Below are 24,713 nucleotides of genomic sequence, written 5' to 3' on the forward strand. Positions count from 1 at the left end.
GCGACTTCCAGTAGTTTGATCAGCCATTGTTCTATTGAAGGAATCTGTTTACATTTCCAAGATTTGGCGAAAACAATTCTTGCACAAGTCAACAAGTTAAATATTAGTTTACCACATAACCTGTGTGCCATTTTCAGGATATCTCATTTTGTGTATGCCAATATTCCAAAATCCAAAATACTTCAGGTCCCAAGTATTTTGGATTAGCAAGGCACCACCTGTGCTTTGTATTGCTGTACTGTATTGTTTAATGTGGGGGGGATTTCTTTCTATTGGATTTTGTACTTTTCAGTATGTTTTTATTACTGTTGTAAACCGCTGTGATCATGGGAATAGCGGTATACAAATAAAGATTCATTCATTCACATTCATACTCATACTTGCAACTATTTTGGTCCATTCTTTGCTTGTATGGTTACGTTGTATACAAATTTATGTACATTGTAATTTTTTAATGAGACTTTTCTTTTTCTTGGAATTAATTCAGTAGGTGTTCTGTACGCTGCATAATTAGGAGGTTATATGGAAAATTACTTTAGTACTTACTCTTTAGTAGTTATGGAGCTGCTAAGAAAAGATGTGGCAGTGGCTCAGCAAAAAAAAGCAGGCAAGGGATTTTATTTATTTTTATTTATTTAATTTATATCCCATCTTTTTCCCAAGGTGGCTTCTCAATAAATAAATAAAAAAATCTTTCTGCTGTTTTGTAATGGTAGAACCTGGGATTTCCCTCTGAAGCAAAATGGTGGGAGATTCAGAATGTACAAAAGGAAGTCCAGAGGATACTTCCCATCCACAGGGATTTGGTTCTGGTATTCCCAGTGGATGAGAAAAAACATGGACACTCAGTCCCCATATTATTCAGTGAGTGGCAATGTGCATGCGTCCACATGTCTGCGTATATAGTAATATGAGTCATGGTGATCAACAGGAGGTCAAGTCTGTGAACAGTTAGTCCATCAATGTGGCTGGCCCACTGTACTACTTTGCAGAACATTATAGTCAAACTGATATTCCTTGCTGTCTGGTGTAGTGTTGAAAATGGAGATTAGCCATCACTAATTACTGGTCAGAATTGTTTTTGTCTTTTGCCTTTTAGTGGGTTAGTTTTAAATGGCTTGAATTATATAAATGATAACATGTTAACAATCACTTTTTATTTATGTATTTGTTTTATTACGCATTTATAATCTGCATCAGTTTTAATTTTTATAAACTGTTTTGAGCCTCAGGTTGGGGAATATAATAGAATAAATAATAAATGGCAATAATATTTATGCCATTTTATATTAGTCAGGAGGCAAGGTGAAACAAAGTCTGCAGTTGTACTCATGTCTTGCTGCAGGGCTTCCCATAGGAAGCTGGTTAGCCAGTCTATCAAAAGAATGCTGCACAAGGTAGGCCTTTGGTCTGCTTCCTCCTTAATAAATGGAATGAAGGGACATATGCTCCTGTAGGCTTCTATTTTCCAATTGTTGCTGCTCTTCCTGTTTTCTTTCTTATTTACTTACTTATATACTTCCTCTTCAACAAGCCTGGACTCAGGTTCAGATTAAAAACACATTTAAACACTGGTAAGTAAAAACTTGGTTAAAACATTATTTAAAATGTGATCAAGCTATTATTAGAAATAAAACCATTTAAAACCAACAAAATACTAAAGAAAAACCCATAGAGAAGCATACTACCAAAAGCTGTTGTAGGCCCGGTACAGACTGCCGGTTTGCTGTGTCCTGGAGCCAAAATTAGGGCTGGGAGTATGGAATATCCGCACGCTCCCTAGCCCTAGCGTGTGCCGCTGCCACCATCATGGTGGTCTCTCGTCCATATGGGGGCCGCCATGATGACACAAGCATGGCGCAGCCCCTGCACATCATGGTGCCACATTTGCGTCATTGACATGCCACAGTGCGGCAATGGCACACTCATGGCGGCCACCGCACGCGCCAAGAACCAGCTTTTAGCAGGTTCTTTTTGGTGTGGAGGGAGCCCGCACGGATTGGTTGCTGTGGGCTCCCTCAGGAGCAAAAACGGGCAGCTCCAGCCTGCCCTTTTAGGGTGGTCTGTCGAGCCCTGTAGTCAGCCTCCCAAAGCCTGTTTAACTATGCCAGAAGAACAAGGAAGGAGCCATTCTAGCCTCTCAAGGAAGGGCGTTCCAATGCCTAGGACCAAGAAGGACCTCTCCCATGTTCCCACCTGAAATGCCTATGAAGGTGGTTGGACTAAAGATCTCAGAGCTCAAGCAAGCTCATATAGGAAGATACAGTCTTTCAGATAGCCTGGCCTGAGCTGGATAGGGCTTTATTGATCGTAACACTTTGAACTGTGTATAGAAATGGACCAGTAGCTGGCAGAGCTGTTGTAACAAGGGAGTTGCATTCTTCCTGTAACCAGCCCTGGTCTGTAGTGGGCGGCAGTGGTGTGACTGGGTGTGCGTAAGTTGAGGTGGACTGCGCCAAGTGAACCCCACTGGAGGGGTGATGCTTTGGTGAGGTCCTCCTGCTGCTTGTGGCAGAAGGAGAAGCTTGCCCCTCATGGCTTTGCTGCAGCCCTGGCTCTCTCCCCAGGGAAGAGGCCTGGCTCCCTCCCTGGGGAGGGTGGCATAGGGGTGAGCAGGTCCTTTGTGGCTCCATCACTGGTCCAGCTCTCTTCCTGGGGAGGGACCCAGGGTGTCGACAAAGCCACGAGGGGCGAACAGTGGGAGTTGAAGTTGACTTGGAATAAGATTACATTAGGACTAATTTTTTACTTCATATGGCAACAGGAGGTGCACATGGTGTAGATAACCCCTCACCAATCCCTCCACACAGATGAGTAGCATATCAAATTATGTTGCTTGCCACTGAAATTTGTTTTTCTATATGCAGAAGAATCACAAAGGGTGTTTTTATTTTATTTTTTATTTTTTTTGGTATGGCAGAACATTTGGTCATGTGAGTCCTTACACATACTAATAGCTCTGATGCAGCTTTTAAAACTCAACCAGAATTAGCCTTTGGTGTGTTGAGGCCTTTTCTTTTGGGGTTTGCTTTTGGACAACATTGCAGAGTTGACTCTTAAGACAGTAATTATAACTGTTTGAAGGCTAGACAGAGACTCTGACGCTACAGTCTGCATATTTTGTCATAGCATCATTTTTTGTGTGAAAATGATAAATGAGTTCTGTGTTTTACACTTTAATCTGAAATTTTATGTATCTTTATTTTAATCAAGGATACTGCAGCATATTTGGAAAGAGCACATATCTTATTTCAGTTTGGTATTCATGATAAAATCATAGAATGGTAAAATTGGAAGAAATCCCAAGGACTATCTAGTCCAACCTTTTGCCATACAGGAATATACAGCTAAAGCACTTACTGTCAGGAAGTTCTTCCTAATGTTTAGTTGGAATCTTTTCTCTTGCAATTTGAATCCATTGGTTCACAACCTAGTCTCTGGAACAGTAGAAGACAATCTTTCTGATCATTCCATGTGACATCCCTTCAGACACAATGTTATGTAGGCTATATTTTGGGGGAACACAATGGCAAACCACTTGTGAATATTCCTTGCCCAAGTCAACAGATGATTTAACAGCTTACACACATCCATCACTTTTATAATGCAATAATAATTAATTTCCAGTTGAAAAAATTGACTGCATTCACAACAGTCTTGTTCCCCCAGACAGCATTTGACTACAACATTCTTAATCATTTGCCATACAGTACTGACTGGGATGATGGGAGCTCCAAGCTTGGAGAAGGCTGCATAGTGCAGCATGAATGAGCAGAAATGAGCCTGAAGCACTAAATTTGAGAGCTTTCCACTTTCCTTCTTTTTCCCTCTTCCTGTGTGGCCAAGAGAAGGAATAAACCAGGATTCCATTTTGCTTTAGCTGGTGTGTTATTTTATTTATGTATTCAGTTTATATCCTGCCTTTCTCCCAGCATGGGATCCAAAGGATCTGTGACAACATGGAATTATGATTTAAAATTAGCTCTAATTGTTAAATCAGACAGCCAAATAATCTAAAAGTTTGTAGCTGTCTTGTTAGGGAATATTGAGAGTTTGTTTCAAGCCAAGATTTTTGGTTCTTAAATAAAATGACATGGTAGGAGTCTGACAAAGTGGAACTGAATCCTGGTTCATTCTTCCTACCAGCTCCCCAAAAGGAAGAGGTGCAATGTGAAAGCTTGAGACTATGTGGGTTGCTTTCTGTTAGTGTGCATAGCACTAAATCATGGTTTGTATTGCATGCAGGCCCTCCAGTCATTGGGAGTGGCTGTGTATTGACTCTAGTAGTTGCACTAGTTCCTTGAGTCTTGATACTCCAGGTTGTTGATATGGTAAAGATTGATGCATACGTGCAGTGGGAAATGTATGAGTTAAGTTGATAATGTTATCAATTATAAGCTTTCTGACTGATATGGAAATTGATTACCACATTTTGAAACTCCTCAAAGCCGATGATACATCTTGTCTATCTTTAATAGTTGGTGCATTATGAAATTAATTAATATTTATGTTGGGAGACTATTTCTATATATGTATTTTTGTGCTAGCAAGGAAAATTGCTATGTTTATGAAAACAAATCTTTTTTTTTTTTTTTTTTTTTGCATATTGGAAACCAGGCTTTTTCTGTAGCCAGCAAGCATGACATTAGATCTGAGTGTTCAGATCAGTTTGTTCAGTTCTGACATAATTTGCAAAGTATCTGATCTTATATAATCTGTTTGGTTCAGTGGCTCATGGTTTGTAAAGCTTATTAAAGCTCAAGAATGGGCTTTGCCAGATTGCACCAGTTATTAGGTAAACTGAAAAATGTTCTCCATGACACACTTTGCAACATAGCTGAGATCACTGGTAAGCCATCAGAATTTGGACATGAATATGGGAAAGAGTATACATGGAAAGCACATTTATCTTACTAAAGGCAGTTTTTTGCAGAGGCCAATTTGAATATAAAAACACTTGTCTTAATCCCCCTCCTCTTTTCACACATAGCCTTCTGTCTTGCTATTATATTTTTCATCTATTGACTAGAAAGTTTATAGAATCACACATCTGCTAGATTCAGTTATAGAATTCCCCAAAATTTAATATTAAAGGATTGTTAAGAATACTTATCAACTTTCACCAACAAATACAAAAAAGTTCAGGTTATGGTGGCAGAATACAAAAGATCACACTCAGGGGGACTTTGGGGATCAACCAACGGAAACAGGCCACGGCAACCACATGCTGCGGTCTGCACACAGAGCAAAAAGAAGCCCTGAAAAGGAGCTTCTTTTTGTCCTGCAGAATGAGTGCCATTGGTGCGCTCATGTGCCATGATGACGCCCGTCATGTGCCGTGTCGTTTGGATGCGGCGCACAAGGCACGTCATCGGTGTGCACAACGTTTGGATGTGTGCATGCCAAGATGGCACCCAAACAGCGCAGTAGGGTTTGGGAGTGTGCAAACGCTCCTTTCTCCCAAGCTCTAATTTCTCCCCAGGCTGGCGCATAGCACCAGCCTGTACCAGGCCTTCATCTAGTCTTCGGAGCAATTGTCTGTCCTTAAGACCATCCAGAGTCTTTATAATCCACCACAAAATTAAAACAAAAAATCAAACTGGAAATAGCTGGAAGTCCAAATTTGCTTTTGAAAAATTGATGATTTTTCTGTTAAACAGTGCGGGGGACTGGTGTGACCTATTTAAAAAAGTGAATTACTGTTTCTTGAGGCTTCTAAAGGAGAAGATTTACCCTTTTGCTAGAAAACAGACTGACTGGGAAGGCTGGGTAGATCTCGAGGCTGGGTGGGAAAAAGATTGGGGGTTGCAGGTGACTAGGGTTTCATACTTTATCAGCACCCGTGTGTAGTATTCCACTCATTACATCAGCTGACTAAAGACAGTTATTTATATCTACATTTTAGTATTACAAATGAAATATAGCAGCTTTCTGAAACTACCTAAAATTCAAATCCAAATCCATTAGTCATTTAAGAGTGCAGTCTGCTGATAGTTAAATGTGCTTATGGTTTCAGTTAGCACACTTTTTCATAGCTTACATATAAAAGATAATGAAAATCAATTAATGTGTGTTTCCAGTTTATGCCTATTTTCAGTACAGAGGGAACCATAGAAGAGAGTATGAAGGAGGAAGGAAAGTGGGAGTGTCCTGTATGTGCATTCCTTATGAGTTTTTCTCTTGAAGTTGAGTCATAAATTGTGTGACTTAAGTATCAAGTCTCCAGAATTTGAAAAGCAGAATGTATTTTCCAGGAAAGTGAGAAAAATAGAAGCACGACTAGAATTGTACATTGGCAAACTTTGTGAGATTTACAGTAATGCACTTTTTGAAAACATTACTTCTAAACTTCTGAATGTAAAAGCAGGCATCTGCAAATCAGCCCATAAGGAGATTGTCCCTTCTTGAAGAGAATCCTCATCGACCTAATGAGTAGTGTGACTTTTATTTCTTCCTCCTCCCTTCAGGACAGAAGCTGGTGGTTCTTTTACAAGTCACTTTTAACTCTGCATTGCCTAGTGCATGAAGAGATGGTGTATCAAATAGTACACAACTGCTTTGCACTGGGCAGGAAGTGCTTTGCACAGAGTGGCAAAAGTGGTTTATATACTGAGAACTAGTTGGGGCTGGAATGTGCTGGGCAAGAAGACAAAGGTGTCTTCCATTCTGAATGCTGCTGGGATTTTAAAGGGCGGCTAGAATATTTTATGATAACAAACTCACTGGCTGACTTTAGGCCATTTATTTCTTAGACTAACCCATCTCCAAAGGGATGGTGCAAAGAGGATAGCTTGATTCTTCCCAATGCTTTATCAGTCATTTTGCCTTTTACTACTGTAAATATTTCCTAAGGGAGAGATAGTTGTATGTTTTTATGTTTGTAATATGGGTCATGTTTAAGTAGCCAAGATTTTTTTTTAAAGGGAATGGTAAAAGAGGGATCAGTCATGTGTAATAAGTAAATAGAAGGGAGGATGTGTCTACACAGATGACATATGGATGTAAGATGATAGAAAAAGGCAGCATTGAGACTCTCTTTCAACAGCTCTGAGCAAAGGATAGGGACAGGGATGGTGACTTGGTGCAAAAGAAGAATATTTGGCTAGCTTATAGGACAAACCAAAATTGACATGTCAGCATTAAAAGTGCCCCCCTTTTTTGGTAATGTTTCTGTTAATATTTATTTCTTGAAAAGAAGAATAAAGTGAAGGCCATAAAGTAGTGACTGAAGTAATACGCTTGTCAAATATTTTCAGTTTCTCTCCTGGCATCTAGAGTTGCCTATTTGTATCAGTGTTTGTGCTGCCAAGGGTGTGTGGATGAATGGTACAATCCTGCTCTTATCTCCCAATCTGACTTGGTATATAACATTTTCATAATATTCTTTCCACTCTCAGTACCTTTGAGAGAGGATAAGCTCATTCCCTGAAACTAGGAAACAGAAAATGAGTGGCAAGTACCATTGTTGCTGTTAAACTGTATCTCAGGTACATCGCTAAAGTATTTAATATAATAACCCAACTATGAATGTACCCATACTTCACAGCTAAATGGCTCCATCCATAGACTTATGGGATTTTTCATTTTCCTGAGGTATTTGCAGTTCTTTGAAATAATAAGCTCTTTAGTGAACTATAAATAGCAGATGTCACTGGACCACATATACATTTTTTTAAAAAAAAATGCATATAAGGTATCTGTGGCTGAAGCCTTACAATGAACTGTACAGTACATGGTCAACTAAGGCACTAACGATTGCCTTTGCTCCTTCACCTATTCATCTAGGAGAATTTGAAAAGGAACACACAACATTTGTGAATTGCAATACTATACAAGTCTACTCCAGTCTTTTTTGTCCTTTCTCAGCATCAGAGTAGCTGCTAACAGATACTGTCATATGTAGGGAACCATATGCTATGATGCTGTGCCTCGGAAGGAGTTGTTTTTACTTTTCTGTCTCCTCTGTTCAGAGTAGCTGCACAATTATTCAGACCAAATCATATAAATTTTTACTGGGATACTGTTGCCACTGAATATAATGGGACTTCCTCCTAAGGGAAGGGTTCTCAGGAACCATAAAGTCCAAAGCACTGGGTGCAGCTGAAGAGACATGTTTCATGTTCATCCACATCTTTGGCTGTAAACCTTTAGTGTGTTTGTCTGTGTGCATCCATCCATCTATACAGAAAGAGAGAAAAAACAGCATTTAGGTGCATCTTTTTAAAATGGTATTGTGTGGCTTGAAATAGTGTTCAGTCCCCAGTTGCATGAATGTAGAGAATGCAACTGACATTTTCTAATTTTTTTATCAATATTTTTATAACCGATGAAAATAAACCATCTTTTCTTTTATTTCAGGTAAATCAGAACATCCTCGTTGTCCAGAAACTGAGGTAAGGAGAATTTGTTGGGCTTAATGAAACTTGAGGCACTTTCCCATAGCTTTCTTAAAAGCTTCTGTTTGGGAGCTATTTGTTTCATTATACACTTTCTGGGATGGACACAGTTGATGCTACTTCCTCCCATTATTAAGTTCTGAATTCTGTGCAGTGTCCTATGAATTTTACTGGTTTGTCATCTAATCTGTATCAGTGTTGTTTTTTACTAACAGCTCACTAACCATTTCTCTTGAATGGGAAGAAGATTCTATTTGATCCTTTATTGATGGTGTGAATGATCAGGGATAGGTATAGGAATAGAACATACTATTATAGTATAATAAACAGCCATTGTCTTGATACAGACAGGCCAAAATAAAGCTGGTTCGGGTCACTTTGGAGGTATTCTGTTTAAATGATGCATGCGTTCTAAGAGTCCAGAAGCTGCACCAAAGCCACGCTCCAGTCCTAAAGACTGGAGTGCAGCTTTGGTGCAGCTTCCAGACTCTTGGGACACATGCATCATTGAAACACCATACCTCCAAAGTCACCTGAAGCAGCTTTATTTTGGTCTGTCTGTATAGGGCCCTAGTCTCAGTTATTAACTGACTGTTAGTTTTCTGTCAAAACAAAGTACAGTCAGCCCTCTGTATCCACAGTTTCTTTATTCACAGATTCATGTATCAATGGCTTGAATAAAAGCAAACCTTGATTTTGCCATTTTATATAAGGGACACCATTTTACTGACAGTAAGACCTGTTTGACAGTGGAAGACACTTCTTCAGAGTGTGATAGAGTCTCCTTCTTTGGAGGTCTTTAAATAGAGGCTGGATGGCCATCTGTCAGGGATGCTTTGATTACAAGCTCCTGTATGACTGGATGGCCCTTGTGGTCTCTTCCAACTCTATGATCCTATGATTCTACTATGCAGTTGTATTTACTGGGTCTTGAGCATCCACAGAAACCCCAGAAGCCCACTTAGTTAGACTGGCTAATTCAGGACATTCTGTATGTTTTGAATAAAGATACCCAGAAATGAAATGATAAATGTCTCTTAGGCCCAAAACAGATGGGCCAAAAGCGCCGTGTCGGTGCCAAAATTAGGGTTCCAGAGCATGCAGCAATCGCATGCTCTGGAGCCCTAATATGCATGGATGGCACCATCTTTACATGGTGCCATCCTTATGTGGTGCGTGTGCATGACGCCAGTGCGGCGACACATCTACACCTCTGGGTGCTGTGCTTGCGTTGTGGAGGTGTCACAGTGCGCCAATGGCGCACTGATGACATCCTCCCTGTATGCCCCAAAGTCTGCGGTTTGGTTGCTGTGGGCTCCCTCCAGAGGGAAAATGAGTGGCTCCAGACCATCTCTTATTTATTATGAGGCAGCAAATTATGAGCTGCATTTAGGTTAGATATACATTTTATCTCTATAGATACTGATTAAAAGAAACTTGCATTCAGCATGCGGAAAGTCCCTTACTACATCTGAAAGTGCCTTGTTCTCCAAATCCATGTAGGAAGAAAGAACAAATTACACATTTTCACAGACAGACAAACACTGCAAGAAACAGAAATGCAAGTAATCCAAGGGGGTGCAGCCAGCAGAGGCAGTGATGAATGATGGGGACTGCACACAAGCAAAATATGGAGTGACAGAATGTTATAGTCGTTATTTTTGCTATTTAAAGAGACCATACTAAATAATCTGTGCAGAGTCCTGGTAGGGGCTGTGTTGGTCATGGGGCAACACTGCATTTTATAGATTTAAAACTTTTGTAAAACATTTAAGGCTTCCCTACATCTCTGGAGCAGGCTTTGAAGGAAAACATGACAGGGTGGGGGCTCAAAGCAGAGAGAAAATTCCCTTCCCTCTGTTCAGCTGACAGAAGTGATTATGCCAGCAGAATGACCCTGCTGGATCTTGTACAAAACATTTTAAATATATGTTTCCATTAGTACCAGTGCAGCTAGAATTAGATGTTTATATTTTCTAGTGATAAATATCAGTTGTATTTAACAGGCTTGATGGGGAAAGGTGATCCTTCTTTGAAATGTTAACTATACAGTATTATTAACTACTGCAGCTACTGTCACCTGACATTATGCATAAAATTGAAAATAGCTCCCTATTTGAAAGAAATAAAGCATCTATATGGGTGTAGTAGAAGTACTGTTTATTTCTGCAAAGGAAAAAAACAACAAACAACAAACCTAAATTGATTTACTTTCTGAATGTTATTAACACTGGAAGCTCACAACAAAAAAACTGGACAGTTTTCAAGTCAGTTTGTGAACATCATGTTTTCTCTCAGTCACAGTTCCTGGTCATACCCATCCTGTTTACCTCCCTCTGTTTTTGTCGTTGTCTTATCATTCTGGATTACTGCTTGCTTCTGTAAGCCTTTTAAGGCCATTGCCTGTGTTTTTGTGTCTTGCTTCTTTTGTCCCTTCTCCATTATCTGTAGGTAATTAAACTGTTCCCATAACCATCATTTTGTGTCTGTCTGTGGTTGATAGACATCAATGTTTTAAAAAAAAGATGAAAAAGAAAAAGAAAGAAAACATAAGACATCTGAAGTTTATCCACTCTAGTTTAATTTAGTGATCAAAGTGTCTGTTGTCCTGGCACCTTTCTCCCAATTCCAATCTTGAAATTGACCTAGACTGGGGATGGTTGGGTTGCAGGAGCAATAAGCAATAAGCTTAGTGAGATTTCAGTTCCTTTTGCTTGTGTCTTTTTGATGTTAAAAATAACATTTATGTTTGTCTTTCTTCCATGAAAGAACTCAAGGCACACATAGCATCATATGATCCCTCACTATATTTGTGAGTTGGGCAAACAGATGAACAACAAAGATGGTTACTTTGGGCCAGAACAGACAGGCAGGAAAAAGCGGACTGATCCTGCTTTTTTCAAAAGTGGGTCAAAACCCCGCTGCCAGCATGGCCCACTCCCAAGGCCAAATAAGCACAAGCCAACCACATGGCACAGCGTTATGCTGCACTGCTGGGTGATTTTTTTGTTCCTTCCCCACCATGTTTGCGCACTATCACATAGACACATCACCTGTGACCAAGTATCTTCCACATCTGCCCAGATGCCATCTATTTGCATTACCATCCCTTTGACCAGCCACACAGTCACACAGTCTCACATGTGATGCTCTAGCCGTACAGGGCATTGGTGTAATAATAATAATAATAATAATAATAATAATAATATAACGGATTTATTTATATCCTGCCCAATCACATGGAATCCAGGCGGGTTACAACAATAGAGGAGTACAATATAATACAACACAATTCAAACAATAATATTGTATTGTGTATTGTATTGTAAATAGTGTACAATATGAGTGATGCATTGGCAAAGCACAATCATGGAGGCCCCCTCTATATGTCACCTTCACCCCCCCTTCACCCGTGCTGTTTGTGTATAGTGTAGGTTTACTCTTTTATATTTATTGTTTTTATGTACAGTGCTGTGTAAATCTACAGCACTATATAAATAATAATAATAATAATAATAATAATAATAATAATAATAATAATAATAATAGTAGTAGTAATAATAGTGTGATTACATCCATTGGAGTTGTTGTACTTTCATTGCTTTGCTTTTCTATAGCCCCACACTTGCATTGGGGTGTTTATATGTAGGTGCAAAGATGCACATTTTCTGCCTTGAGTCAGACTATTCTGGGTTTTATTTGCTCCTGTTTTTAGCCCCAGAGCGTGGTTTTGGTCCAGTTTCCAGTCACTTTCGAGGCATGCGTTGTCTAAATACCTTGCCTTCAAAGCGGCTTGAAACCACTTTATTTAGCCTGTCTGTCTCATTTCCCCCTTATTAATCTCTGACAAAGGCTTTGATCCTAAATGCAGTTATGGGAAAGTAAGCTAAGTGATGCATAGTGGAAACTAATTTTGAATAATCATGCAAAGGATTGCACTGTTTATTGATCAATTCTTGTAGGCCTAATAGATAGCTAAGTAATGCACTAATTTATTTGAACTGTAATAAATATAGTAAGACTGAACAATAAAATAATAAGATTTCCTTTTTATATTTTGCAACAGAGAATTTGCTTCTCATTTCAAAGGTCAAGGAGTGGTTTGTTATTTAGTACTAATTAACAATTAACATCAATATAGAAGAAATAGATGGTAAAACAAAACACAGTTTTAGGGTAGTAATCAAAATATATGTATTCATATATTGAGGTCCTAAAAGAAATAGGATTTTATTAAAGGAAATAATACCTCCAGTGATACAAATTGCAGGTATTCCATGCATAATTGCTATGGTCTATTTGTCACTTGGTGGCTATCCTGATGATGAACCTCTCAATATTTAGCTAGACTCCTCTGAGTAACAGACACACAGTCTGCCTAGTCTGAGGCCACACTCAGCTTGATAGAACCTACCATAGTTTACACTCCACTTGGCATACTCTTCACTAATCTAGGGCAACCATAAGCATTTGTCATTCCTTACTCAATGGTTAGAGTTTATTACTGCTTTAGTTATGCATTAACATGTATTTTATGAACATCAACTGCAAGAAATTGTTTGGACATATGATCAGCTTAAATTAATATATACGTCCAGTCCTTGTTCGCATCCTATGTCCTTCTCCCCTCTTTTTCCCCTTTTCTATTGTATTTATATATTAAAAATCAAATTTTAAATTTCCATAAAATAAATATGTTTATTTAACATTTAATACACCAGATTTTCCTTAGTAGTTACAGAATAAACGTTCTCTATGGCTTTTGAAAGAAAGCAATATTTGGTTGCAGCAAATAAGTTCAATAACCCATATAAAGTACTTTTATGTTCAGTTGGAAGTGGCAGCTGGGATGCATGACTGCTAAAGAATCTCCAACCATTATATCTACTTTATCAAAACCTTCTGAGAAGCCTAAATATAAAAACTACTGCACAGTATGTTTGAGTAGTACTTTTGTGTTTATCATTATGTTCAAAAATCCTCAGGCATTGAAGACTGAAGTTCCTCTGGGAAACAAAGCATAAATAAAATGTCTAAGTGATGCAAGTTTTTGAAAAGTTGTTCATTGAACTGTAAGTTAAAAATAAAAATGGCAATATTGTGATACACATATTGAAGATTTCCCCCACAAAAAATGAATCAAGTAATTAGCACAGGTCAATAAATTAATGAATCTCAAGGCTTAGGAAGCAGGTTGTTTTGTTTTATTTTTTTGTTTTGTTTTGTTAAGGCCAAGTATTTTACTTTAAAGGCCTACATCATGAAAGTACCGAATACAGGTTGTGGGCCTGGAAAAGAAATTCAACCTATGTATTGCTTGAGGAGGACCAGAACCAGATGCTTGTGTTTAATTGGCTTCTGGAGTCACACAGTGCTACATTTCATATTTAACCATATCCAGCTTAGCCATTACCCTTTATGAATATTTTAATGTAACATGCAACAGATGAAAGATGGAAGAACAGCATCCAAAGTTCCAACAGATGGAAGAACAGCATCCAAAGTTCCAACAGATGGAAGAACAGCTTCCAAAGTCTTGTATGTTGACATTATGACTTGTATTTGAACAATCAGCTCCTGAAAGAATTACAGGATATGCATTAGCTTCATATACCTGCACACAGCCCTTTGCTGTGGCAAGAGGCGAGAAGTCTGCATTGACCAAATTTTTCCATTCTGTATCAGTTAGGAATTTATAATTAACAGCTGCTAAGCAAGCCAGGATATCAAGTCATAGTTTAAAGCTTCCTTCTGAATCCTGGGCTCTTTGAAAACAGTTAAGCTCAGTTTTTAGTTCAGACATAATTAAAAACTATCCTTAATTTCTGTTTTCCAGCTTGAATGAAGAGAAGAGTGAGGCGTGAGAGAGAGAGAGGAGTTGAAGCTGTGTGCTGGTGCATAACTTCACTTATTAAATCAGCTATAGGCGTGGTACAGACCGCCTGAAAATGGCGGTCTGCTAGTACCTGTTTTAACTCCGGAGGCACGCTGCAGCTGCCAAACTGCGTGGCGTCCCTCTGGAATAAAAAGAACCCAGTTCATCTGGGTTCTTTTTGTGGCACCCAGGTTATGTCACGAGTGTGCCACTGGTTGCAACTAGTGCAGAGACAGCAGAGCTCGACAGATCAAAATCCCGAAGAACAGTTGTAGATCTCCTGAAGTTCTGTCTAGTAGTCCATTTTGGATATTGATGACAATTGGCTACTTATATAGAGGCTTTTTCTTCATTATTGCACTTTTAGGCAAGTCTGTGGTGGACTGTTATGTGTTCTTTCTCCTAATGCTTTGCCAAAACAGTGATACTAGGCAAATACAGCTGATCTGTCAGAAGTATGCCTTTCCAGAGATCTTTGAAATGTTTGTGCTCTTGGGCTATAAGCTATTTTCATTGTCTTTTTTCTTAATCCGTCCATTATAATGTTGTACCTAAAGAAACCAGAACCTATCAAATCATGGAAGCTAAGCAGGATCAGCCCCGGTTAGTACTTGAATGAATGAATACCAGGTGGTGTAGGCTATATTTCCGATGAAGGAACTGACAAAACTACCTCTGAGTATTCCTGTCCTAATAAATACCCTATGAAATTCATAGGGATGCTGTAAATTGACTGGCAACTTAAATATATGTGTGCGCATGCATGTGCACGCACACACACAATTTAATGGTGGCACATGCGTATGTAGGTTTTAATTTTGTTGTTTTTGTTTATGATTATGATTTTTTGTAGTAGGGAATGGATCTTTACATTGGATTTAAATGTGAACCTGTACACCTGGCAGTTCTCCTCTCCCTGTTGCCTTTTCTTTAAATTAATAGTGAGATATTTGTAGATGAAATCTAGACTTATCCAGAAATCAGAATCCAGGAAAAATTTCCATGTAGGCCACAGTCATTACATGAACTCATCATGCTATAATCCTCATGTTTAGATTAACAAAGAACTACTGCTTTAAAGAGGATTGCTCAAATATACAGCACCACAAATTCAGAAGTAGTATTTACTTGTGTATAAAGTATGGAAAATTATTTCTTCAGCAGTCTAGTTCAATAAGCAGTCAGTTGCAAGGACTATAAAGATAATAAAGCATATTATCTAGAACCCCATCTCATTATTCTTTGAATTAATTAGATTACATTCAGCTGCTTATCTTTAGCAGTGATGAAGTGTTGGGCTTTCAGCTTCATCTGGCAAGCAGCTTATTCATCTGTTACTTGTTAGGCACTCATTCCGTCTTTTGCTTATTGTAACTGCTTTGCTTACTACTCAGATACCATTTTTCCTAGGGATATTGGGGACAAAGTGACAGACTGGATTAATGCTGGCAACAGACAACTGCTGGTTAAAATCCATGATTATACTTTTAAAACAGAGTTGATGGCTACTCTCATTAGTTTGGTTTTTTAAAGACCTTGAATGCTCGGCTATTCAGAGCTCTAAGAGTTTTCTTCAATCTTATTAGACATTCTGCAAGGAGTATTTTGTTCTCATTCTATTTACATGAGATGAAAATCCTATGTAGATGTTATATGAATGTAGAACTTATACAACCACACAGGTGTTACTTAGATTTCTGATGTAAAGTAACATTTCTGCATTTGTATAAGTCCTACATCAGGGGTCGGCAACCTCCGGCCCACGGGCCGGATGCGGCCCACGGGCACCTTTCCGCCGGTCCCTCCTGCCGCTGAAATTACCGCCGATTTCAGCTGCTCCGGCCGCCATTTTGAAGGGCAAAATGGCGGCGCACATTAGGAGGCCCGATGCGACCTCCGGAGCCCTGAAACAGGGCTCCAGGAGCCACACCGGGCCTCTAGGAGGCCCGATGCGGCCTCCGGAGCCCTGAATTGGGGCTCCAGCAGCCACACCAGGCCTTCCAATGGGCGCCGCCCACCTCCCTCCTGGCTCCGCCCTCCCTCCTCCCTCCTATAAATGGAGGGGCGGGGGGAAGGAGGAGGAGGCAGAGAGAGAGGGAGGGAGGGAGGGGAGGGAGAGGGAGGGAGGGGAGGAGAGAGAGAGCGAGAGGGTGGGAGGGTAGGTGTGAGAGGGAGGGAGGGAGGAAGGAAGGAAGAGAAAGAAAGTGGTTTGAGACAGTGGCATGCGTTTTTTGCTGTTTTGTGGCCTTGCCTAGTCGCTTCCATTCTTGCAAATATTGCTATTATTATTGTTGTTGTTATCCTTTGGTATTCTCTTTGCAAAATCTCCCCACATGGATTTGCTTGCTCTTTTCTGGGTTGAGACAGTGTGCATGCATTTTTCCTGTGTTATGGCATTGCCTAGTAGCTTCTTGCAAATATTATTATTATTATGCGGCTCCGCCCCCGGAGGGTGGAAACTCCACCCCTGACATGTAACTCCGCCCCCGGATAGTGGAAGCTCCGCCCTGGCATGCGGCTCCGCCCCAGAGGGTGGAAGCTCCACCCTCGGCTTCAGCCCCCCAGTTGTCTGAGGGATAGCAACCCGGCCCCCGGCTCAAAAAGGTTGCCTACCCCTGTCCTACATGAATATAACATCTATATAAAATTTTCCTCTAATGTGAAGCAAAATGAGAACAGAATCTTAGAATTTGTTCAAAATGTTAGAAATCTTCTCTTAGAGTTTACTTGAAATAATCCACTTTCTCATGGAAAGATGTTGTTCTCCTGGGATCTTTTCAGAGATTGAAAGCGTAATCTCTATATGCAGTTTAAACTAGTTAAACACTAGTTAAACACTAGTAACTGGTGTGGTGTGGGAGAGTTATGAGGAATACAATGATAGCAAAATATTTTCTTTAAAAACACTGACAAACTGACAGTTGCATCACACTCAAAATGTTTTCATTTCCTCTGTCACAGCCACCAAATTAACCATTATGGCCCAGACATCATGCACGATATGATGAAAATATAAGATAGAATCCCACAATACACTGTTGGTGTTCATTGCCAGTTCTTATGGTGTTAAGACTCTTCTCTGTTTTGGCTAGCTTCTTTAAAATGCAGCTTTGAAACATTCTAATAAAAACAGACTCCTACAGGATTTCTGATATCGTGGTAGTGTGGGTGGAGAGGATTACTGAAGTTATGAGAAGTTACACAAAAGTCTTATTTGATAAATGCTGGAAGGGATAGCAATCAAGATTTTAGGTTACAGTCATATATGTACTTACATCTCTCGTGACTTCAATGGGACAAACTGGCTACATGACCATGGAGTCATTTTTGGACAATGTTGGCTCTTTGGCTTAATAATGGAGATGAGCACCACCCCTACAGTGGGTAACAACTAGATATTCAGGTCAAGGGAAAACTTTACCTTTACTCTTTACCTACTTCTGAATAAGCATGTATAGGATTACACTGTTAAAATGATATTAACAGATAATTATTAGAAGTACTGTGGAATTTCCTCTCTTATTTAAATGAAGTTTTGTAACAGTACAGTATTTGTATGCTTGGTCACTAAACATTATTTATTTATTTAATATTATAGTTTTTTGTTTCATGTAAAATAATTAGCTTTGCTTGATATAAACAACACATAATGTATTGATTATATTTGCATGAATCTAGATCTAATTCATGCAAATATGATCAATACATTATGTGTTGTTTATATCAAGCATAACTAATTATTTTGCACAGGGAATGCATGAATCAAAATATAACAATCCCAGGGACATGATGGCTTAGCAGTTAAGACGCTGACTCTTGACAACCACAAGGTCAGCAGTTTGAGACCCAAACACCATGTGATGGAGTGAACTCCCATCAGTAGTCCCAGCTTCTGCTAACCTAGCAGTTCAAAAGCATGAAAAAATGCAGGTAGATGAATAGATACTACTTTGGTGGGAAGCTAACAGCGTCCCATGCAGTCATGCTGGCCACATGACCACGGAGTTGTCTTTGACCATGCTGGCTCCCTTGGCTTAGTAACCCCTACAGTCAGACATGACTTGACACCTTTATAAAAGGGGAAACCTTTACCTACATATAATAATATGCTTTGCGCTACCATTGTTCCATAAGTGCCTCACAGCATCCGCACGGCACCGTGTGGCACTTACGTATCGAGTGTGCCAGTGATGCACTTGTTATGCCGCCACCGCGACTTCAAAAGAACCTGCTTTTTGCGGATTCTTTTTCTGCTGGAGGGAAGCCTTGCGGTTTGGCGGCTGAGGCTTCCCTCCAGTGGAAAAATGGGTGCTGTCAGGCTGCCCTTTTTGTATCTGTGGCTGGCATCTTCAGAAGATGCCAGCCACAGATGTAGGCAAAATGTCAAGAATAAATTCTTCCAGAACACAGCCAGGTGCTGTAGACTGAATTTCACAAGAAGGAACCAGCAAAACCACCTCTTGAGTATTCCTTGTCTTAAAAAAAAAAAACCCTTACGGAACTCATAGAGTCACCATAAGTTGATAGGCACCTTAAAGTCATGCACACACATACACACTAACACAGAGAGCACATCTATTTACATTCACAAGGATCCAGTTTTAATTTCAGCTCCACAAGTGAAAAATTCTTAAGTAACTAGGTTAAGAGAAACCAGTACCTGTAAACCAAGAAATGTAAGACTGGTTCTACTGCTCTTTATTAGCCTCTCCTTAGAAAATAATTCACACAGAAGAATTAGTGAAATGAAACAGAATGTTGTTTTGTATTCTGTAGTTCAGGAGCTGGAATTATTCAGTGATATTTAAAATATCAAAGGACTGAGTCCCTAGAGGCAGCTTAGTTAATTGACTTGTTTTGACATCCCTTGGTGCTTCCATATTTAGTGATATTTATTTCTTTAAGAGGCTTATTTTTCTAGTCTTTACTATTTATGCAACATTCAGTGAAAGCTTCCTTTGTTCCATCCAATGCCCAATTCTGCTTGCTTTTATTTGTGTTTTGTCTATGTAGGGAAGCATTATATTTGAGGGCTTCTGCTCTCTATGAACCCTCTCCTTATTTTTTCCTGCTTTCTTTCAGTTCCTGTAACAGTATGTTTAAATTTAACTTTGTATTAAATTAAATCTGTACTAATGCTGTAATAGTCATGTGGAAATTAGTAGAGATAAATTCGATGTAAGATGTGTTAAAATCTTCTAGTTAAAGATAAATGTTTTATCAGTTCACCAGATGCCTGCTGTATTCACCAACAACTCTAGAGTGTTGTCATTTACATTTTTTATCCCTGCATCACTTCCCCTCCCTTCCTCCTTCCCAGCAGATATGCATTTAAACTCCTGTGAGTATGAAGTTCTGTTTTGTGCTGTTTGTGATGTGAAGAGGTATTTTGATTTTCCTTATTGCCATTTGAGATCCTAGATATTGGCTTTGGGACTTTCAAAATGTATTGAAGTTTTTAAAAATAACATATTAAAGTGCAAAAGTAACCACAGATCCTTAAACTTTACTGTTCTTCTAATATTTCATGGCAAAGAAACAATTGTTAGTCTAAACTAACAATATGTTAGTTTATCCACATATCTGTAGTCTAAACTACATTAAAAATTATGTCACCAGTCATTATGTTAAAGTAACAGTTCTGGTAATCTTGTTGCACCAAAATGTAGCATAGTAGAGATAATTATGTTTTGAGTGTTATTCTGGTACAGGTGTGAACGAACTCTGACATTTTTAGTGTTAATCTGGTGCAGATATGTGGATGATTTCTCATTTTCAGCTAATTCACTGTAACTCCAGGAATCATTAGTGCAGAAATACCTAAGCATATATGTATATGTATATATAAATCTTCTCTCTCAAAATGTGTTCTCGTGTAGTTTTTGATGGTGATTTAGATTTATGTTCTGTGGAAACTGAACAATCCTCATTTCTAATTAATCTTTTGGTAGGTGAGACTCTATAAAGTGTCTAATAATATTTTAAGTAATACACTACTGTATAGGGTTAGCAGAATAAAAAAAGTAAGAGTCATTTCAAATATTTTTATTACCAAACTAGTAAAACCATTTGGTTCTTGCTTCATTTGCTAAGGGAGTTCATAAAATTGCCTTCCAAACAGAAAGACAAACATTCTTTCATTCTACAGAGGATTGTGTTTAGATTTGTCCCATCTGAATATAATGTACTCAAGAATGTCAAGGAAAAGTCATGTATAATACAGAACAATGTATGTGCTAGAATAGCTACCATTTAAGAATTGCTTGAAATAAACATTTTGATATATTGTGCCACAGATACTCATTATCTGTTAGAAATTAAACTTCTTGGATATGTTTACTTAGACATAAGCCCCATCTTGCTAAATGGGGCTAACTCTCAAGTTAGACAAAGGTTTCAAGCAACTATGCAGGTTGTGTTATGTACTCCTCTGCCCTAAAAATATAATTTTATCACATCACTGAAGAAATGGAAACATCACTAAGTGGAAGTAATTCTGTTGAAAATCAATATACCTGTAAGATTCCTACATTACAAGATTTTAGCTGTTACATACTAATTGATTTGGACAAAAGTCTAAATGCTACTACATTGTAACTAGAAATGGAAACCTTAATATATTGGCTTAATATATTGTTGGTTGGCTCAGAAAACCATGGATCCATTGAAGCAGTTGTTGAATGGCAAGTCAACACATTGGTAAGTTGTACTGATCCAATAAGTCTGCTCTGCTTGGGACTAGTAACAGAATTCTGGCCCTTGTAAACATTGGGAGATGAAGGGAGTTCTCTTGTCATTTCAGTGCCCTTGAATAGCTGCAGAGCTCACTTTCTAAGGAGCAGCTTCAGGAATTCTTCCAACCTTTCCTTTGCTCTGGCTATAGGGGCAGGCTTGGATTGTATGTACAGTCGGCCGTTCTTATACACTGATTTTTTATACACTGATTCAAGCATCCACGGTTTGAAAATGTTAAAAAAAGTATACATTTCAAATATCAAACCTTGATTTTCCAGTTTTTGTAAGGGACACCATTTTGCTATGTCATTATATTTAATGGGACTTGAGCATCCACGGATTTTGTTATCCAAGGGGGATCTTGGAACCAAACCCCAGCATATAACAAGGGTCCACTGTATTATTGTAAAACATATTTATCAGCCCAGGAGAAGGAAGTTTCAGACAAGTTGAAATATCCAAGCAGCTAGATCTTTGTCTTTCACCCCAGGTCTATCACAGTCTGCATATGAAAGGGAAATGTAATACACTTTCCTAGAGCCTAGAAGTCCAATGAGGTCCAGCCCAAGATCACCCCAAAGTTATTTATAGAAACTTAAGCCAGAAACAGACAGGCGAGTAAGGTAGCTTCTGACCATGGCTGTGCTGTTTAGATGACAGATGCCCCCGAAGCGACCAGAAGCCGCTTTGAGACCAGCTAAGGCAGCCCAAATCCACTGGAAAAAAGAAGAGCAGCAAAAAGCCGCTCCTGCTGGCGGCCAGTTCAGGATTGCGGCAATGGCCCCCTTCGGAAGCAGGCCATCCGGTCATTGCTGTCCTGGAGCGATTGGGGCCAGAGCAGCCTCTGGCGCTCCTTTTGGCCCATCTGCTTCATCCATAAGTTCCTTGTATCTCGGATTCCTTTTGCACTTGCCAGAATACTCCAGGGTCCCCAGAGTATTATGGCCCTGGAAACACACACACACCCTGGCTCTCTTTTGCTGTGAGTTTTTGGCTGTTGCAGTGAGCCTTCACATGCGGCCCCTGTTTATTGCCCAGTGCTGCTGCTGCAGTCAGAACAAGCCATGTTATCAGCACTGGGCACATGACACTGTCTAAAGCTCTACTGACGTTGTGACAGTGAGTGAGTTAGACACTCACAGCCACAACTTCAGTACAGCTTTAGACAGTGTCATGTATACTTTAGAGGACAGATTCAAAGCAACTGATAGTATTTGGCTTACATTTTGTCCAATCCTGTCATCTTTAAAATAAATACTGGTAAATAGGAAGAAGTTTCTAAATGTACATTTCATAGGGATCACACTCATGCTCCAGAGGGTTTTCCTTGCATTTGAAGAAAATATCTTAAAGTGTGCTTTTGAAAAAGAATATAATCTTCCTCCTCCACTTGTATTATTTAATGTGATTTACAAGAAACAATCTAACCTATGAAGTGTGCATTAGGCTGAGGATTGTTATTAGACTGGTTTTAGGCATCATCAAAAAGGATCATTAAGTTTACAGAGTAACATTCTTTTTTCTTAACATTATAATTTAATATAATTGCATAATTTAAACTGCCACTTCTCCATCTCTTCTCATTCCTTATCTACCCCTCTCTCCAGTTTCCTTCATTTCCTGTCTCCCTGTCTCTCTCACTACCTCCCACTCCTCATTTCTGATCAGTCTAAAACAGTAATTCCCAAACTCTGGTCCTCAGTGTTTTGGACTTCAGCTCCCAGAATTCCTGACTGTTGGCTAAGCTTCATGGGGCTGCCAGGAGTTAAAGTCCAAAATACCCAGAGAGCCAAAGTTTGGGAATCACTGGTCTAAAAGCTTTGGTTGGCTGCTGTGTCTCCAACCTCTTTCAGCAAAGTAGCTCCTTCGTCACAATCATATTAATCCATTTTCACCTTCCTTCATCAAGACAGATTTTTAAAAAATTAGAAGGTTTTCTGTGATTTATTAGTGTGTTTTCAAATGCTTGAAGACATACAAATTATGCTGTGGTGCCAGTTCTACAAGAGTTGTGTATCACTGCTTCCTCCCCAGTTCTAGCAAGGAACATGGAACAAGGAACTCTGGCAGGAAGATGAGGATTGGCCAGGACCCAACTGCCATCCACTACTCCTAGCAAAATTAAGAAATTCAGTGGAGAGATCTGGCATCTCACTTTGGGTTTATTTAATCCAAGGGGCCTGTGCCAACTAAGTAAAGCATAATGTGTCATGAGCATATGATCACAGAGGAGAAGAAGCCTTAAAAAATCAAGCTGCTGTAGATCTAAATGTTTGGTAAGCTGAGCGTAGCAACAAAATAACCTTCAGTTGAAATTAAGACAGAGACATGCTTTCTTTGCTGCTTCAATTATGCATCTGGATTTAGTACTGTTTGCATGTGCAGCTTGTGCATGGAAGAAAAATCAAGATTGTGCCTACAATGTCTTTGTACCTTCTGATCCCATCCAGATGGCTATACATTCAGGGGAATGTTGTTGTTGTTGTTGTTGTTGTTATGTTTATTTATAACCTGCCTTCCTCCCAGTACAAGGACTCAAGGCAGCCCATACTTTACCAAAGAACATAGGGCTAATTCCTATCTACTTGTAGCATCTACTTGTATAATGCAAATAGCTTTTAATGTAGCTACACCAGTGTAGCTATTCTGAATACAATCAGCTTTGCAATGAGTGCCACAGACTTGAGCTTCCTGTTGTAGAAGAGTTTATTAGTGCCCCACCCACCGAGTCAAAAGTGAGCTATAGGGCTGCGTGTACGCCACTCCTCCTGAGGGGCCAGAAGCTTCCCCCATCTGCCTGTCCATTTTGGGCCTCACTTACCATTTTGTTTGCTTTCCCTTTTCATCCTTTTTTGACATGTGTGTGCTTTATTATCCCTGCTTGCACCTGGTCACCTCCCTCACACATCGCACAGCCACTATTTACTGTAGTCCCCTCATCATCCAGTCTTTAGGATGATCACAAACATATATGCCTACCAGAATTATGTAAGTTTTTTGTATTATTTTTGTATAATTTGTATTATTTTTGTATTATTTGCTTCATCCTTTATATCCTTTGTTACATGCCCCTAAGTTTTACCCTTGTGTTATCCATGGGCCATATTAAAATCAACAATTTTGACTTCCAAACCTGACTTCAAATTATACTTCAGGTCAACTTATAGTCAAGTATATATGGATAATCAAAAAGATTCTGAGTTATTGTGACATTTTTTGACATCAAAATCTTTTGGGTCTGAGACTCACAAAGGGATGACCAATTCTGGGGGAAAATGAAAGAATTACAAGCGTGAGAGGAATTTTGGCTTAAAACAATCTTTTTAATGTTTACAGTACAGTTCTGCATTAAAGCTTTGTTGTTTTATTTATGAACATGGGAAACCTCGGGAAAAGGCAGACATATAGACAATGCTCTATTATATCTTGTAAGTGTGGGAGAATGGTATGCATGATAAATATTAACAAGTTTCAAAGTTTCAGAATGACTGAAATGTAAAAACAAGGGGAGAAATGGTGGGAAAAGAGTTGAGCACTCCTTTTAACTACATCTTTACCCTTTTATTTTTTAGATAAATAATAATGACCTAAGGGCTGTTGTAGATAAAATTGGTTTCTATTTCACAAGTGCATTTGGACTAGGCCACATGGAATTATGCAGTTCTAATTCATATATAAGGAAAGAGAAAGGGAAAACAATGATAAGT

At 39.1% G+C, this 24,713-nt stretch overlaps 1 protein-coding gene across 4 annotated transcripts in view; it reads left to right on the plus strand.

The window, feature by feature from the left end:
* SPIRE1 (spire type actin nucleation factor 1) overlaps nucleotides 1–24,713 on the plus strand; it is a 112,081-nt gene that overhangs the window by 16,173 nt on the left and 71,195 nt on the right. For all 4 annotated transcript variants that reach the window (XM_042463383.1, XM_042463384.1, XM_042463385.1 and 1 more), the window contains exon 2: nucleotides 8,359–8,393. In XM_042463383.1, the coding sequence (XP_042319317.1) occupies nucleotides 8,359–8,393 (35 nt within the window). The remainder of the gene's footprint in view (nucleotides 1–8,358; nucleotides 8,394–24,713) is intronic.

The sequence above is a fragment of the Sceloporus undulatus genome, chromosome 4 (assembly GCF_019175285.1).
Source record: "Sceloporus undulatus isolate JIND9_A2432 ecotype Alabama chromosome 4, SceUnd_v1.1, whole genome shotgun sequence".
NCBI lineage: Eukaryota > Metazoa > Chordata > Lepidosauria > Squamata > Phrynosomatidae > Sceloporus > Sceloporus undulatus.